At 44.2% G+C, this 17,871-nt stretch overlaps 1 protein-coding gene across 1 annotated transcript; it reads left to right on the forward strand.

Annotated features, from left to right (window-relative positions):
* Positions 1–284: 284 nt before the first annotated feature.
* sarnp (SAP domain containing ribonucleoprotein) lies at positions 285–15,531 on the forward strand. Its single transcript, XM_080548728.1, has 11 exons — positions 285–325; positions 1,537–1,636; positions 2,363–2,403; positions 2,516–2,580; positions 2,866–2,917; positions 3,068–3,141; positions 3,491–3,531; positions 3,632–3,657; positions 4,244–4,312; positions 13,989–14,078; positions 15,372–15,531. The coding sequence occupies exons 1-11, from the start codon at positions 293–295 to the stop codon at positions 15,411–15,413; spliced, it is 633 nt and encodes a 210-aa protein (XP_080404854.1). The 5' UTR covers positions 285–292; the 3' UTR covers positions 15,414–15,531.
* Positions 15,532–17,871: the final 2,340 nt, after the last annotated feature.

A 17,871-nucleotide genomic window follows, 5' to 3' on the forward strand; every position in this document is an offset into this window, starting at 1 on the left:
AGTTCATACAAATCTGGTGTGATTTCAATGTAATTAGGGGGATAGAAACATCTTCATGATGACCAAATGCATTTATTTTTACAAAAACTTTTTAGACATTTAGTCAATGGACACATGTCTCCGATAGATGGCAGCACTGCCCATCATTTTCCCACAATCCGAACTGTCAGGGGGAAGACGGCCCGTGTTTCGTTTTTGTCCAGCGAATCATTTGTACTTTTAATAATATGTGTTTCAGTAAAGTACCTCGTCATTGGATCAAATTCTTCCGCCTTCGTACGAATCAGAGAAGATGGCTGAGGTTGTCGATCTCAAGAAACTGAAGGTGAGAATAGTGTCAGAATGGGTGTCAAAATGAATGAAATATTATCCGTACAAGAGAATATATATTCGGATTTAAGCAAATGAATATCGAGAAACACCGGCACTTCAGTCGGTGATGACTGGGCTAAACAGGCAGGGAAGGGCGGTGCAGACCGCTTAAATTAAATCGAGGGAAAAATATATAATATGTCCCGGCGAGTCACAATTATCTAAACAAATCATTTATGTGTTATTCAGAAGCATACAGAAACACCCTTCCATAAACCGACGTTAGAATCGTACACACCCGTGTTTCGTTTTGAAGCTCAAGCAAGGTGCATAAAGATATCGTGACGTTAGAATTATAAGGTTCTTTTTGTCAAAATTGAGTTTTTTTGTTTGTTTACATAATCTGATCCATTAGGTGTTTATTAATGCCTGTGTGGTGTTATCTTTAAAATGTTGACATTTTTGAGTTAGTAATTCATAAAATACAAAGGTTCCATCTCACAGAACATAATGGAATGTAAAAACGTTGACGCTCAATATCTCTGAACTGCCCTAAACGGAGATAGAACCTTATCATTCTAAACGGAGATAGAACCTTATCATTCTAAACTCACGATATGTCAAGTCAAGTGACGTACGTTTTCGGCATACACGATCCTAACCCAAAACCACGTGCTTGGATACGTCACATTGTTTTGAGTCGGTGGGGCACCCCGTATGGTTCAAGCCCGAGAGCAGGGAGATTATATCTATATTATATTAACGCTATTTAAAATATAATGTACCCACTGATAACCCTACTGACTGGACTAGGAAGGGTGGGGCATTCTCTGCCCAAATCGAAGATTAATTGACGCTGGCGTGTCACGTTGTGAACAAAACAGCATGATAACATCCATCATCATGTTCTTTCCATACAATTGTATTGATGTTATAATTCCCCCACTAGTTTTCTTTTGGAAGGCATATAGCGGTCTGTCAATGGTTGTATGTTTTCATCAATAGCAATAACACTTTTGCATATGTAAACACAGAATCCTTAACCACTACTAACTCTACGTGCTTGTCATGTCACTTTTTTTTCATTATTATTTTGTATTATTTTTTTTACATTTTATAATTTCAACGTCATGACAACAATTTGAGTTATACCTAAACTAAAGTTTTATCTGTGTTGCTAAACGATTTAATTTTCTTAAATGTTGTTTCTGTCGATACTCATAGTTGGCTGAGCTGAAGCAGGAGTGTGCTGCGAGGGGATTGGCCGTGAAAGGAAACAAAGGCGACCTGATTGGTCGGTTGCAGGCACACCTTGACGAGCATGGTATGGGTTTTTAGTCAAACAAACTAAAATGCATCTGTTAACCTTACCTCCAACAAGAAGCCCCAGGTCTGCTACTGTTCTTCTCTGCATAGAGAATATAGTGTGAGCGTTGTGTGATCTGCAGGGCCCAGTTGTTCAAAACCTTTAATCTGGATCAGAATGATCCCGATTCTTTTGTCTGATCCAGGATCAGATCGAGCTGGCTGATTTCCCCCTATACGACTCAAAATCAGCCTGATAGATCTGATCCTGGATAGCAAAAAAGAATCAGGATCATTCTGATCCAGATTAAAACTTTTCAACAAGTGGGTCCAGGTGCCTTCTTGTTGTGTGAAGAAGACAGTGGTATAAGACTGTTAAGAAGGGGAGTTAACTTCATGAGTAGGAGCCTCCGTATATATTTGTGAGTTTAGGCGTCTGTTCTGTATACTTGTCAACCCCTTTTATTTAACAGCAACATCTCATCAGGCCCATCTCTCATGCTCTGTTTGGAGCTTTCCATAACACCATGGCAACATAAGCCTCATAATTGATGTCTTTCTGAGATGTTTATCCAATGATGGGATGTTACATTATTCAGTGACAGATTTAAGAGTTGACTGTGTTGCGTTGAATAAGTATGCTGCGGTGGAAACTTTGTTTTTACCGACAAACTTTTGATGGCTTGAAATTATTGTTATTATTGTGTTATAATTATTGTGTTATTTTTGGAATGTAATGTTGCAGACGAGGTGAACGAGGAGGAGGTTCTGGAAGAGTTAACAGAGGTAACAACAATCAAAATGAAAATAAGCCTTTGAAAAACGTAACGTTCATAAGGAGATGTGTTTCTTTGATTCATTGTGTAAGAATGTTGTGTGGTTTGTCTGCGTTTTACAGGAGGCTTTTCCTAAAGATGAACCCAATCAGCCACCAAAAGGAGAAGACACAGCTGTACCTGAAAAGTCAGCGCTCCTACTGTGTATCACATCTATACCTATGATGCTTCATGTCATAATGACAGTGATGATCTTATTTGATTTAATTATCATGATATTTTATTTGCAAGTGTAACAGAGGTGCTTCAGATACTACGATTCTGGACGATTTTAACAACACTCTTGGCTAATTGCTTCCCTGGCTGCGCAATAGGTTGTTTTGACCAGTAGAGGGCAGGGCAGGTCAGGTTTACTTCTGGACGTCAATCATCCATATGATTATATTAAAGGATTGCATATTTTGTTTTGTAGGGTGGTACAAAAGAAAGTTGTGAAAATCACTGCCCCTCCATCTGTTGATGAGGTATGTATGTACTCAGATTACGTGGACATGACATACATGTGGACTGACATACATAACTATAGTATCTGTTTTCACAAATCACTGTTGCCTGTGTTGTTTAGCTGTGCTGTTTGAACGTGTTAACTCATTTGAACCTGGCCTCTATCACAGAAGCTGCAGAAGAGGATGGAGAGGTTCAACCTGCCCGCGACGGCTGAGAGCAAGAAGGAGGCCCGCGTGGCCAGGTGAGCCCTCGCACACCACACACAACTGGACAAGAAAACAGATTTGACTCCTCTCTCCTCTGATCTCCTATTAGTCATGAAACAGATTGCAGTAGATCATGTATTGCCTTTTGATGGAGTAGGTTTTTCCTTCATATACACAGTATAAGGCAAAGCAGGATTTCAGACATGCACTTTGAAAATATCCTCCTAGGACTTCCTCATTTTAAACTGTAATACTATGTAAATACTGTATCGTCAGCGATACAGTGTATGTGTGGCTAGAATTTCCCCCATGTTCTAGTATCTAGGACTTAGAGGATATGTTGCATATGAAAGGATAAATTCAGATCCATCTGTTGGTTGGCAGGTTTGGGTTAACTACGACAACAACGCCTGCTTCCACACAAGGTGAGATGGATTCACTGTCCTTCAACTTTACATGACCAGTCAGAAGTACTCGTTTTAATACTTTCTTCCTGTCTTTTTTTGTTCTCTCTTTATCTCCAAGGTGCATCAGCAAATAGCAACCCACCTGTGAGTATCAAATACATTCTTTGATTATACATAATAATAACGTAATAAGCCAGATGCATTTACTGCTGGTAGCTTGACACGGTTGTCATGGTACATTCGTTGTACATGGGTCTTTGGTTTATTTAATATGTCTGAGTATGAATACCTAATTATTATTTATGGAGACCATATCTACCTGCCTCTCAGCATGTTTGCACCACCTGACTACTACTTGAACGTCTTGTACTGTATCATATCTGAACTATGTTATTGTATACTGTATGACATTGCATTTCATCTCATTATAACCTGCACAGCGTTTTACACTACTGTTCTACTGCAGTACGACTGGTCCCGCTGTAGTACAGCTACCATCACCTTATCACTTTATTACCTTATTCTACTTTTTAAAATTAATTACCTTACTTTTTGCTTTATTCTATTATTGTTGATTTTGTATTCTGATGCCAATGTCGAAGAATCTGAACCTAGGAATTTTACTATGTGTACCCGACCCGTACATTACCGTAGATGTAATCAAAGCGATTCTAATTCAGATTCAGATTCATATTCCGATTCTGATTCTCTCCTCCCTCTATGTCGTCAGGTCGATGTCGAGGTCTTAAAGAAGCGTGCTGAGCGCTTTGGGGGGAACGTGTCCTCGATCTCCAAAAAGGTGAGTACCTCTAACTCTCAAGTACATGAACTCTCCACAGAATAGGCACAGTATCAAACATGAGTATGTTTGCCGTGTTCTTTATGGGTTTAGCTTACGTAAATGTGGTAACCTAATTGCTACACTAAAAGCCTTAGGCATATGAGCCTAATTTATTACTACACGTTTTTTTTTGTGCCATTTTAGAGCATGATTAAACTCAAACCATATGTGCCTTTGAATTTTTTTTGCTGAATGTAGGACTGCACATTTTGACCATGTACCAACAGTTTCATCTGTACTTAAGTTGTATCAGGTGTTGCTCATGTCCTCCAGATCAGTCAGTAAGTTCACTTAAACATTCTCCCTGGTCCTTCTGCGCTCAGAGAAACGGTTAATGTATTATATACTGCTCAACCCTCTACTGCACCCCTCACCTTTCCACCACCCCCCCCCCCCCCTCCCCTCTCGCTCTCTCACTCTTGCTCTCTCTCTCTCTCTCTCTCTCTCTCTCTCTCTCTCTCTCTCTCTCTCTTTGACTTCATTTTTTTACACAACGGAAATGGCTGTCCACGGGGGGCAGATATAATAGCCCCTGGTTGGGGGGTAAATAGCGTTACGAGTGTGCAGCGAGTGAGGAGCAAATTCAATTATCGCGGCAGGACCTTTTCACTGGAAGCCCTTTGTGTGCAGGCGGAAGTGCCCAGCACAAAGCTCCAGGGGAGATGGGCAACAATGCCTGTTGTGTAATGTTAGCAGAAGTCTACTTCCCTTCTCTATCTCTCACTCTCTCTCTCTCTCTCTCTCTCTCTCTCTCTCTCTCTCTCTCTCTCTCTCTCTATCTCCATCTCTCCCTATCTCTCCTTGTACCCAGTTCCTTGGCATGTGTCATCTCTCTCTTTCCAAGATAGGAGGAGGAGGAGGTGAAGGGAATCTGTTGAGGAACTGTGCCTCCTACTCTTCTACCTGTCAAACTACTGTACCCAAATCCCCCTTCACATCTGTGCCATGTAGCTTCCTTATTGAGTCATGGCCTGTCAGCTTAGAGCTTCAATCAGATAAGCTCGTCCCCATCATGTTTCCTGCTTAGCTTTTAGTCCGTTTATTAATAAGTAAAGTCTTGACTGACATTTTCAGTTAATCTTAATTTGGAAGTGAAGTTATGGCTAGTAGGTAGTATGAAGTTGTGTATCGTCATACTCTGGGAAAACAGCATCCCAGTGAGGCAGTCAAATCTGTCATACAAGGATTTTTGTGAAGACGACTGTTTTTGACCTTGACGTGAGGTAATCAATGAATCTGACTTAACCCTTACCTCACCTCTCATTCGGATCCGTTCTTTGTGTTTGGGTTTTTGTGTTGTCGTCGTCGTCGTCGTCCCCCCCCCCCCCCCCGGCCAAAGAACCCTGAGCTATGAGGAGGAGGGGCGTACATCAGATTTCGGTCAATACCCACTCGTCCCCTTGCTCAAACCCACCGTCCTGGCGGATTGTCCCTGCGAGGCTCTCGCTGGTCAGGGATAATGGCCGGTGACAGAACAGAGAAAGAGCTCTGGCAGCCATGGTAATTGTTACAGAGAAGGGGGGGACTGTCACTCCTGGTCACCCCCCGTCGTGGAGAGAATACACGACCCCCCCCCCCACACACACCCCCGGTCCCTGGGAGAGATGAGCTCGCTCATCTACCTCGTAGCTATTGTGCGTGGCCGGCTAGGCACGGCTACGCACGGCCAGGCAAAGGCCAGACGAGGCCAGACCTGGCCCAGGCCAGGCCAGGTTAGGCAAGGTTAAGTTAGGCAAGGCGGGGCAGAGAGAGCAGGGCTGCCGGTGAGTAGGCCAGGCTTTTACAGGAGCAGGCTCTAGGGGCAGCAGATCACCTCATTGTTCTGCCGGGGAGTTTCAGGGGAAAGCTGGGAAAAGGAACGACCTCCTTAGAGGGGCCCTGCTCTACTTTTCTCCCCCAGACCTTTGTGCTTTATTTAAACAGCTTTTGCTCCGGTGTGTCAGGGCGATGTGCTGATACACTTATCACACACAGGAGTGAGTCTTGTCAAGTCCTCTCTGGTCTACTTGGGTTTCGATCGCTGCCGCTCCCCCGCCGATGTTCTGATCGATTGTGCGATTGTGCCAATCCCCTCACGTTCAGTCTATAGAACAGTCTTTAAAAAAATATTTTAATTGTGGCCTGACGTGGTCCTGTGGTCTAGCACCGTAGGTCTACAGTGCACACATATGCCCGGCATGTCGGCATGGGTTCGAATCCGGCCCATGCCCTGCAGCTGACATGCCCAACTCCTCCTTACTTTCCTGTCTTCCTTCACTATCTCTCTATCCAATAAAATGAAAAAATATGAGTGGGACTGCCCCCAGTCAGAAAAAAAATAACCTTTAAAAAAAGTGTTTTAATTATTGCTGCCGCTGCTGCTGTGGCCTTGCTGCTCTGTCAATGGAGACGCTGCATTCCTTTCCTCCGAATAAGTGCTGTCTCACTCCAATTGAGCTGGTTAAATGTGAAAGCCCAGTGAATGGAGCCCAACCTCTATAGTGGAAAATAAACAATTGCATTGGGCCAGGAGTGCGGGAGGGAGGGAGGGAGGGAGGTAGGGAGGGAGAGAGGGAGGGAGGTAGGGAGGGAGGGAGGGAGGGAGGGAGGGAGGGAGAGAGGGAGGGAGCGAGGGAGAGAGGGAGGGAGGGAGGGAGGCAAGGTCCCTCTAACGTGCTAAGATTCCCATGGAGACTTACGCACTCAGGCCTCTCTCTGTTTAAAGGAGGATCTCGTAAAGTACTTCAGCAGTAGATGATTTCTCTTTTCTTTTAACACCGTTTTTATTTGAGGAGGGGAGGGGTTGGACGTGGGGTCAAAGACTCACTCCCTCACACACACACACACACACACACACACACACACACTCTCTCACACACACACACACACACACACACACACACACACACACACAATTTGCTCCTCACTTGTCCAGTGGTAGCTCTCAGAAAAGCAGTCCATTGTTGTGAAGTGAAAGGCTCTCTCTTGTTTCAGCTGTGTAACTAAATCAAGAGCTCCTTCCACACAAAGAAGCCTGCACAGCCTCACTTCTCCAGATTGTGTCCGTTCGAGTGGCCGGGGTATTAACTGTGTTCCCCCATTGTTAAGAGAAGCACCCCCACAACCTTAAACTACTCGCTAGCTCCCACTCCTGATTCCTCCCGTGATCTGCCCCCCCCTCCCCCCTTCAGTTTATGCCCCCCTCCCACCCCTCAAACTTTTCCAAATCAATCCCTCTTAGAAACCCAGTAGTGAAGGGTGGCCATCATTGTCATTGGTCATCCAAACATTTATTTTTATTTTTTTCTTCTTCCATTTCAAAAGGAGTCAAGTTAATGAACCAAAAGGATCGAACACATCTTTCACAGTGGTGAATCATACCAGAGCTATGAATCAGGCCCCCAGTATACTGTAGTAGGCTTTTGGATTGGCTCATTACTGACCGGACGAGTACTTCCTGGTAAGCTTTTGCATCAGGGTTGAGTTTGAGTTTCTTAAACGAAAAAAAAGTAGCAAACACAAGTCAGAGTCCTTTCATAGAAGTGGACTCGGGGGCGGGGGGTGGGGGGGGGGGGGGGGTGGGGGGGTTCAAAGGGAATGGACGTTGTGCACAAAGGTTTACAACGGCGAGAGTAGCGACAGGCTCCTAACGGCGGTCTCAGGGGTTTCTCTCAGCCCCGCTGGGAGGGGAACCTCTTGTGCTCTCAACATGGATGCAACTCTGCGTTCTCTTCACACACTCTATCTCACTGTTCACCCACCTATCCATCTATGTTCTCCTTGCTTTCTATGCTCTGTATGCTTTCTATGCTCTTTCTCTCTCTCTCTCTCTGTCTCTCTCTCTCTCTCTCTCTCGACCCCCCCCACCCCCCTCTTTCCTTTCTATCTCTTTACACTTCTCTTCCCTCCCTCTCTGTATGATGTCATCGCGGAGGCCTCTGCCAGCTAACCCACTTTGCAGTTCTGCATGGGTGTGAGAGAAGCCTCTCCTTGCAGAGTTTGTTTATTCTTGTTTTAATTGGGTAACCCTTTAAGTATGTTAAGCTTGTTTGGTACGGCCGCCATACTTAATTATTCAATGGCCGTCCGTTCGCTGTTGGCCTTGAATGATCTGTTGAGAAAACCAGTTGTGAGAACCAGTTGTCAGCTGTGAGATTTGTTTTGCAGCAGATAGGTAAGTCTTGTACTACCAGTAGGCCCCCATCTCTTTGTTGCTTTATCCCACTAATGTGTTGAAAAGTTGACGTCTTGAAATATAATATTTACTCTTGAAATTTATATTAATGTCTTGTGATGTGAGATGGAGAAGGGTGATATCCTTCAGGAAACTGCCTGTTATCTATCTCATATTTTTGTAATATCGATCATAGTTCTAATTATACTCCTCAACTGGATCTGTCACGTCAGTCTCTCTCAACATGGAAAAATCACTTTGCTCTGCTCCATAAACCGACCCACTATCCTTCCCACCCACCCCCCCCCCCTCCGCTGGTACAGTAGGATATGCTCCAGCATTATGTAATTAGAGCTCAGAGGAGATAATACACGGAGTTAGGAAAGCGTGGTGAGGGAGGATGGCTTTACTACTGATCTCTCACCCCCTCTACTTCTTCTTCATGTCATTTCCTTGTGGCCGCGGTCCAACTCATTAACGCCGCTGCTCCACCTAGAGTCTGGTGCCGTGCAGGACGGCTCAGTCCAACCCCCGAGAGGTGGGCCGGCTTAATGAGGGGGCCCCCGGGGATCGGGCACCGGGACCCGACGTGCCACTGACCCGCCCGTGGACCTGGAGGCGTCTGGGAGGGCCTGCATTGGGCTGACGTGATTGTTTAAATGACTAATTAAGAAAGCATTATTGGTTCAGCGCTGCTGGCAGCTGGTGGCAGGGCCGGGCAGGGAGAAGGTGGAGGTTGAGGAGCTTCTAGAGTGAGGGGAGGGATTGTGGCGGTGAGGGAAAGGTATTATTATTATACAAATAAAATAAAATAAAATTCCTGAGGATGTTTTTATTTTTTATTTTGCTCTCTCACAACTAACTAACTAACTAACGAATGAATTGAATTATTTGTTTATCAAGAAAGAATACCCAGCACACTCACTGTGCTTGCTTGGAGCACGTTATCCAATCTCCCCCCCGCTTATGGCGAGAATAGTAATAGCATTGTGATTTTGCGAAATGGCCAACAAGAAGCCCGGACAGTGTTTTCAAACCGGCACCCTTCCTGTTTGACAATCAGGTCAGAGGCTAGGCCCCCTAACGCTGGAGGTGCACAGAGACCAGCAGTCAGGGGAAAGCCATCAGAGGTCTGGTGTCAGACTCGTTCTCACAGATTTACAGATACAACCCCTTCGATAGATTGGGGGGGGGGGGGGCGTGCTGTGGGGGCTGGGCGTGGGGGTGGGCGTGGGGGGGTTAGGGCTAGCGCAGATGATGTTTGTCTCAGACTCTCTAGGTTGTTTTTTAAGATGTGGTGGGCCATGTGACCCGGTGGTGAGGGAATGAGAGAGTTGCTGGTGTTGGGAGGAGGGAGTGCTGGTGGAAGGGTGTTTTTTGGGGGGAGGAAAAGGGGGGGGAGATGCATAGATAGAGGTGATGAATGTGTCGATGCTGGCGTTTTGATAGGGGTAATTTTGGCCGTGACAGGGTCCAGGCACTCCCATGAATCAAAACGTGTCGGGCCAGGCGTTGGAGATAGAGGGCCGCACAATGTGGCGCTGACACCCACGTGAGGGGCAGAGGCTGCTGGGGGTCAAGTGTGACACCTCATTAGAACAATGTTGATTTAGTGAGACCACAACGCAACAGACCTCCTCCCAGGGGGGTTCTGGGGGGCACTGGGGTGGCGTGGGGGTGCGGGTTGGGGGTAGGAGGCACTGGACAGAGAATGGGGCCCACTGCTCGTCATTGGTAGCGGGGAGCAATCAGCTGACAGCTTGCAAATCATGCACCACCCATCACCTCCACCCCACCAGGACACCCTGTCGCCTCTCTCAATTTGCACCTCGAAAAGCCTTTTTGTTAATGTCATTAGATTAGAAATGTTTATGTCATTTGCATTTGCTTTACGCTTTGTTATTTGCAGTTCTTCACAGTAACAACTTCAATGTCGATTTTTAAAGCAACGTGTTCTCGTCTGTTTTTTCCCCCCCCTAGAGTTTAAGTCCTCTCTCCCTGTCAGAATATCCGTGACCTCTCACCTTTGACCTCTGGGGTTGATTTGTTCTCAGTAATGTCAGGATTAGTTTTGACAATCTGCAGTTGTTCCTTCAGGTCAAGTGAAAACTGTCCGTTGCGCTGGAGTCTGAAGTAAGGCCTGTTAGGAATGGGGGCGGGAGTGGCAGTGTTGAGGCTGTTTCCCACTATTGCGTTTATCTTTACATTTTCTCTTCAGATATCCAAATTATTATCATTTACACATTTGATTCCATAAGACAACATCTAACTGGAAAGAACACATGATAACACAGTATGGTTAATGCTTTTACAGCGTGGTATTTGAGCGAGTATTTACCTTAAACTGCTGTTACCTAATAATTACATATTAATTACACTTACCTTGACACTTACCCGATACCTTGATATAAGTAACACGATGTCCATTAGGTACCTAGTAGTTACCATTGTGCCAAATTAATTATTAAGTACCATAAAGGATCCCTTTATGCCACAAAGTTACAGGCTGAAAAATTAAACGTTACCAAACACATTGAACAGGGGTTGCCATTGAAATATGGAACATTGTGAAATTCTTATTTAAGATGTATTTTATTGATGGCTTTTATGGAAATAGGGTCTGGGATCTGAGGATTTGCCGACCCAACAGAGCTTTTTTAAGTTCAAAACTGTGACTTTGCATAGATATTGAGTCTTGCCCTCCCCGCCCCCTTATCCTCTGCACCCCATTTCTCCTCTGCGTACCCCCCCATTTACTGAGGTACCCACGAGCCACCTGGGCCCGTCTGTCCAGCCGCCCGAGTGGATCTAGTTCACATAAAGCCCTTTGCCTTTATTACCGCTCACTGTCACTGCTGTGTTCTCAAAGGCTCGCACCATCACCACCACCACCACCACCACCACCACCTAAATCATTGAGGAATATTTTTTTTTCTTCTGCTATGGTTTGAATTTGAGGGGGGGTGGGGGGGGGGGGGGATGTGTGACACTGATGACTTTAAATGTGATGGCTGATCACTATGCTGGGCTCTCCCCTCTGCCTTCACCCCACAAAAGATAATTAAAGAGCCCTTTCTGCATTACCCCATCATGCATACATAAATTTGAATTGAAGGAAAGCATTGAGCCAAATTAATTTATTGGTCCTGGAGAATGAATGAGTGAATAACTGAATGCTCGGCGTTGGCCATTTATCATTCTCCACGTAGAGACAAGGCATTTGTCTACTCATTTGAAGGACCATCATTTACATGTGTGATTTTTAAGGGAAAATTATGCTTGGTTGACTTAGTTCTATGTGCATTTGAAATCCAAAATACTGATAGCAATAGGCCTTTCCCCCCGCAGTGTGCGTGGACACACACACACACACACACACACACACACACACACACACTTTTGTATAAAAGGAGAGGGCCATCTGTCCTCTCTTGGCCATACAGATCTGGAAAAACAATGAAGGCTTCTTGACATGTCACATGATTACATGTCCCTTAGAATATTTGGTGTCAAGCCCCATCGCCCACAAAGGAAGATTAAACTTATCTCTGCATCAGAAATAAGTAGCCTAGGCAAAGATCCCAGTATTCGATAGTGTGTTTCTGTTTTGTGACAAGCTGTTGTGACCAATGGGGAAAAAGGTGACTTTCTAGCTAAATAGTTTTATATACTTGTCTACTGCAAGAATGATAGATGTATGAATGCAGTCACAAGCCACGGTTCTACCGTTGTTGCCTCTGAGTTTTTACTCATTAGTCTGAATAGTAACTGTCACTAATTCAAGCTGTTCTAGAATGGCTTTGTGAATAGAGAAAGAAAGAGAGAGAGAGAGAGAGAGAGAGAGAGAGAGAGAGAGAGAGAGAGAGAGAGAGAGAGAGAGAGAGAGAGAGAGAGAGAGAGAGAGAGAGAGAGAGAGAGAGAGAGAGAGAGAGAGAGAGAGAGAGAGAGAGAGAGGGAGCAAGAGAGGGAGGATAGAGGCCTGAGAGATTAACTCCACTGATCGCACTCAGTGAGGCCCAGGAATGGTTGAATATTGTTCTAGGGGTGGGGAAATGGGGAGAGATGGGGGCGGGGGGGGGGCACAATGCCCCCACTGCAGCCAGAGAAATGAACTTGATGATCTCGGGGGGGGGGTGGGAGGGTGGGGGGGGGGGGAGATCGTTCACTGCTCCTGACAATCAAAATTAGATTGGCCAGCACTGTGTCAACACTGGCCTTAGCTTAAGGCATGACAGGGGAGGGGGGGACAACCCCCTGTGGCGTTTCTGAGAGTTTGCCATGTGAACTATGGAGACCCCACAGTGCCTTTCACTGGCTGTGCAGGCCGCCTTAAAGAAATGCACAACCCTTCTTCTTTTTTTTTTTTCATACACCCAACGCTTTAACCAACGGCATCCCTTCCCAAACTCTGTATATATTGTGTGACTATCATATCCAATTAGGTCATAGCTGCAAAAGCTGTCCTGAAAATCTGAGCTATGAAAATTAGTAGCCTCTGTGCAACAAGCAACTGTAACATGAAGTCTTACACCTATTAAACTCGTTATGACTTATACAGTATAGGCCTATAAGTGCCTTTCTAATTAATCTGATGGGAGGGAAGTAAGTCCTTTGAGGTCAGTGGGAATGTTGCTCAATTAGAAGAACCACTTAGATCTTTGGAAGTTAACAATTTCAATGGCGTGCATTTGACTTTAATTAAGTAGTAGGCCTATTGCTGAGGTATTGTTTTGCGGTTTGATTGTGACACGTTTATGTCTGAATGAAATTCCTATAGGCTGCTGTCTCATGTGTTCATCAAGTTGCTACGATAGTTGCTGCTATGAGCTAATGTGTTTCATTCGCAGCCCATGTCCTCGTCGAGCCTTTGATTTAGTTTAGTCAGGTGTGTCAGTATTAGGCTAGAGCAAAAGTGTCCATAGACTCGGCGTGTCCAGAAACTGCATTTCGGGAAACACTACTGTCGTATTCCATCAATGTCTTTAGAGAGAAACACTCACCTTCAACTTTCCATTCTCAATGGCTCTTTAATTTCATTCAAAGGCAAATCTGGACCAGGGCCATTGCAGCTGTCCCTCCCTCTCCCTCCCTGCCCCTCCCTCCCTCCCTCCCGCTTCCTAGGTTGGTTCTGGTCCTGGTTCTGTGGACTGAGATTGCGCTGACCTCAGGGGTTGTGTTGTTGGAGCTCTGACCAGTGACCTGGAATCTGTCAGTTTGTTCTTGTTGGCAATCTCTTGCCAGAGCACAGTGTGTGTGTGGAAAAGCTCGTTGTGAAGCTCGTCGTGTCCTCGCATAACCTCGTTAGTCACCAGGCCACCTGATTTTCAGCGTTTTTGTCTTAAAAATGTGCACCGACCATTTTGAAACAGTGGTTGTTGTTTTTTTGGTCTTACTGTACTTTAATCATCTTGATATTTCTGTTACCTTTTATTGTGCTTTTTCCTAGATGACCAAGATGTTTGTTGATTGTTGTGTTGACAGGTTGAAGAGGATGAGAAGCTGCAGAAGAGGAAAGAGAGATTTGGAATCCTCACCGGTGCGGTGTCGGCGGCAGGGGCAGCAGATAGCGAGGTACAAAAGGTTTTGTTTTCATGTTCCTGGGCTGCGACCTGTTGTTGCCAAAAGAGAGATGTTCGGACTGACTTTCAAGTCGTCAAAAACACTGCTGTGAGAAACATCCAAAATAACCGAATGGAATGTTCAGATTGTTGTGTGTCGGTGGCCTGGGGCCGGGGGGCCGTTACGAATGTTTTGGAAGTTACTTTTAGAACTTAGATTAGAAAGTCTTTTATTAGAAACACTAATAGGTCATTACCCAAAAAGACCCCAAAAATGCTGGACAAAATGTTATTGTTGAGACGTGTTCTAGCGAATACAGTAGTACGAGTACAGTAGTATGACTAATATTTCAGTACCAAAACATATTGACTAGATATATACGTAGATGCCAGCTATATGGTGCCTCATTTACCACGTGTAAATAATGACATATTACCGCAGAGACAAATTCCATATTATTTGAAAAATGTGTTTGAGATACAACAGCCAAGACAAGACGAGACTGCTCCGTTTTAGAACGCTGTGATAAAATACCGTACACAACTGTAGAAAATTATGAAACTGAAATTATCTTGCTAGCTTGCCAAAACAATCTTTTGCTGGCATTAGGCTAAGTGATCCAACTGGCTTGAAACTGCGCAACTAATGCGCTACTGCAGTGCAATTTCCAGTATTATATATACGGTACATATATTTATTGTCTCTACATTTACATTTACATTTTTGGCATTTAGCAGACGCCTTATTCCAAAGCGACTTACAATCAATACATTTGAATACTAAGCATGTGAATCAGCAATTCCACCATTCCACCATTCGTTGCAGGAAGAGTACTCTAGCTCGGGCCCGGGGCCACTGATAGAAGGAAAAACCTTCTCCCTATTAACGCCTTCTACTAAAACGTTTATTTTATTTTTTATTTTATTATATTACTGGAGAAACTGAGAAACAGTACAAGGGGGGCAATAGAAGTTCTTAGGGACACAGTAGAGGGGAAAGCGGGTGTCTTTAGGAGACGTAGTGGTGAGGGTCAGAAGTGAGGGTCTCTAAAAATTGCAAGCAAGTCTCTAAAAAGTCTCTAAAGTCTCTAAAGTCTCTAAAAAGTCTCTAAAAAGTCTCTAAAAATATCAAGAAAGGAATACGCCAGCTACTTGAAGAACAACAGAAGGGCATAGGCCTAATAACTCCTACATACTCCATAATAACAAAAAACACAACACATTATATACATAGGTCATAGGTCATGTGTACAAGTGAATGGGGTCTAATTGGGACTTTTCACATGTTGATATTTTGTAATTTCAGGCAAAGAAGCGGAAACGGGCCGAACGATTTGGAAATGTTTGATTCATAATATGGACAATTATTATTATTTTGTAACGTTTTTTTAAAGGATCTCTTTTGTATATTTTTTATAAACTTGTTACTCTGGTTTCACAGTTAGAACACTGCACTAATACATCTGCACTATTAATTAAATAATATTTTCAGCATGTAACAGTTTGTATATTAAAGGTCTTCTCTAAATTCATAATAATGTCAACATGTTCCTTAAGTAAATGTGCATCAAAACAATTCATATGGTTTTACTAATCACGGTGTTGATGATGATCCATGATCTACTTGAAGAGGTAGTTGAATCTGAATTGAATCTGTTGATGAGCAGTACCGGTATATAGGAACTGTTGTCTTAAAACGTTTCATTTGAATGTAGGACACACAGCATCCGAGATGAAGGGAGTTCTACAAGACATGTGGGTTTCTATCAGGTGAAATCCCCTATTGACGCTGTGGCAGTAACCTATCAATAATCAGTTGATCAGTTTAAAACCTCATGAATTTCGTTCGGTTCGGTCTGATGTTCCGCGGAGTTTCAGGCCAATTAGGCAAGCTTTTTCATTCATAAAGTCCCACAGGGTATCCGCGGTGTCTTGAAAAGTATTAAAAGTTGATAAATCAATTTTGGGAAAATCAAGACCCTTGATAAGTATTAAAAAGTCTTATCACGATTTTATGAGGTCTTGAATTTTGTAGTATTTTTTTCTGAATTAGAGTTTGAGTCCTAAAAACGTTTAGTAAAAGTTAGTGAATTTATTAGTTTTATTAAAAAACAAAGATGAACCGGAAATTCTGTTGTATGATAGTGGTCTAGTCTATTGCAAACTAAAACTGTTAAGTTAAAGGTGTCACTGATGTAAACAGTTACAGCTCAAAGTGGCGGTGAGGTCTGGAAAGATATTGACAAGGTCTTTAAAAAGTCTTAGAAAGGGATTGAAATTAACCTCAAGATTCCTGTATATACCCTGGTCCCAGTGGCCATGATGACAAGGCATTCTTGACTTGTCAGTTGCCCATAGGGATGGTAGGCTTGGACCATCCATAAAAGGAACTCCTCCAGGGGATGGATGGTCATCTTGTATCCCCAGGTGTGTGTTCTTCTCTGGGAGACAAAGGGAACAACATGCCCTGGCAAGGATCTGGAGGTGACCCGACCCCGACGGACAATGGCTGAGCGACTTCTATGGCTGCCTGACTGTCAATACTGCTGTTCCAACCAGGTGGTGTGGCAGCAATGCTGGACAGTTTAGTAACACCTGTCCCTCAGTAGACATGCTGTAGCGAGTGTGGGGGCGCCAACTCCTTATTAAGGTCATAGACTTAAGATTTACAAGAATTTCAACTGGTGAAATATACCCATTGATTTGGAAGACTATAACTGATAAATAACCCTTAGTAAGATTGGTACAACTGTCATACCTGATCATAACTATAGGAAGATACAGTATGTCTCCGTTGAGTCTCCAAATTAGGTTAATTATTAATTAATTAAGTAATTAAAACAAATGTTATAATGCTACACTCATGGAATGTCATTCCTTGAATCAATGACACACTCACTAGTCAAGCCAAAGCAATGGATTCGGTGAGTAATCCCCACTACTCCACACTAACTAAGTAGTAGTGGGGATTACTCACCGAATCTATTGCGTTGCAAATTACAATTGCATTGCAAAGTCCGAACGATCTGTCAGTTGCCAACTTGTTCCCGGTTTGACCAGCTGCTGTCACATAGGCCATATAGCTGATGCTTTTATCCAAAGCGACTTACATAGTAATGAGTGCTACATCTCAGTATATATGGTCCCAGCGGGAATCGAACCCACAGCCTAAGCACTGTTAGCACGATGCTCTACCAACTGAGCCACAGAGGACCACTGCTCCAATGATTTAATCAATAAACAATGAAACAACATTCCAGCCTACATGGTCTTCAACAGGTAATCGTGACCCCCACATGACCCTCAGGTATATTATACTGTACATGTGACCTCTGACCCCAGTGACAACTCAATTAGATCAGGGGGGTATTCCATCAATGTAGCTAAAGGAAAATCCAGGCTTATTTTGATATTTAGCGACATTGATGGAATACCCCCCAGGTGTATGACTAAAAAAGTCACAACAAATGTGAAAACATACAGATAGAAAGTTTCATCAATGAGTAGAGATTGGTGTACCCTCCGATCCTCATCCATTGTTCCCCTCACTGTCCCACCCTCAAAACTCAAAGGCTTCGGTCACCGTGCCTTTTCACGAGCTGCACCCCGCCTCTGGAACTCTCTCCCTCAACCACTCAGAGACTCACCCTCACTCCTCACTTTTAAATCCCACCTCAAAACCTACCTGTTCTCCCATGCCTATAGCCTCCCCTACCCCTAGCCATCTCCCCCCCCCCGGCCACCCCCCTGGACACGCATACAACCTCCCCTACCCCTACCCATCTCCCCTAACCCTGCCATCCCCC

This window comes from Nansenia antarctica (genome assembly GCF_963989245.1).
Source record: "Nansenia antarctica genome assembly, chromosome: 18".
NCBI classification, from domain to species: Eukaryota; Metazoa; Chordata; class Actinopteri; order Argentiniformes; family Microstomatidae; genus Nansenia; species Nansenia antarctica.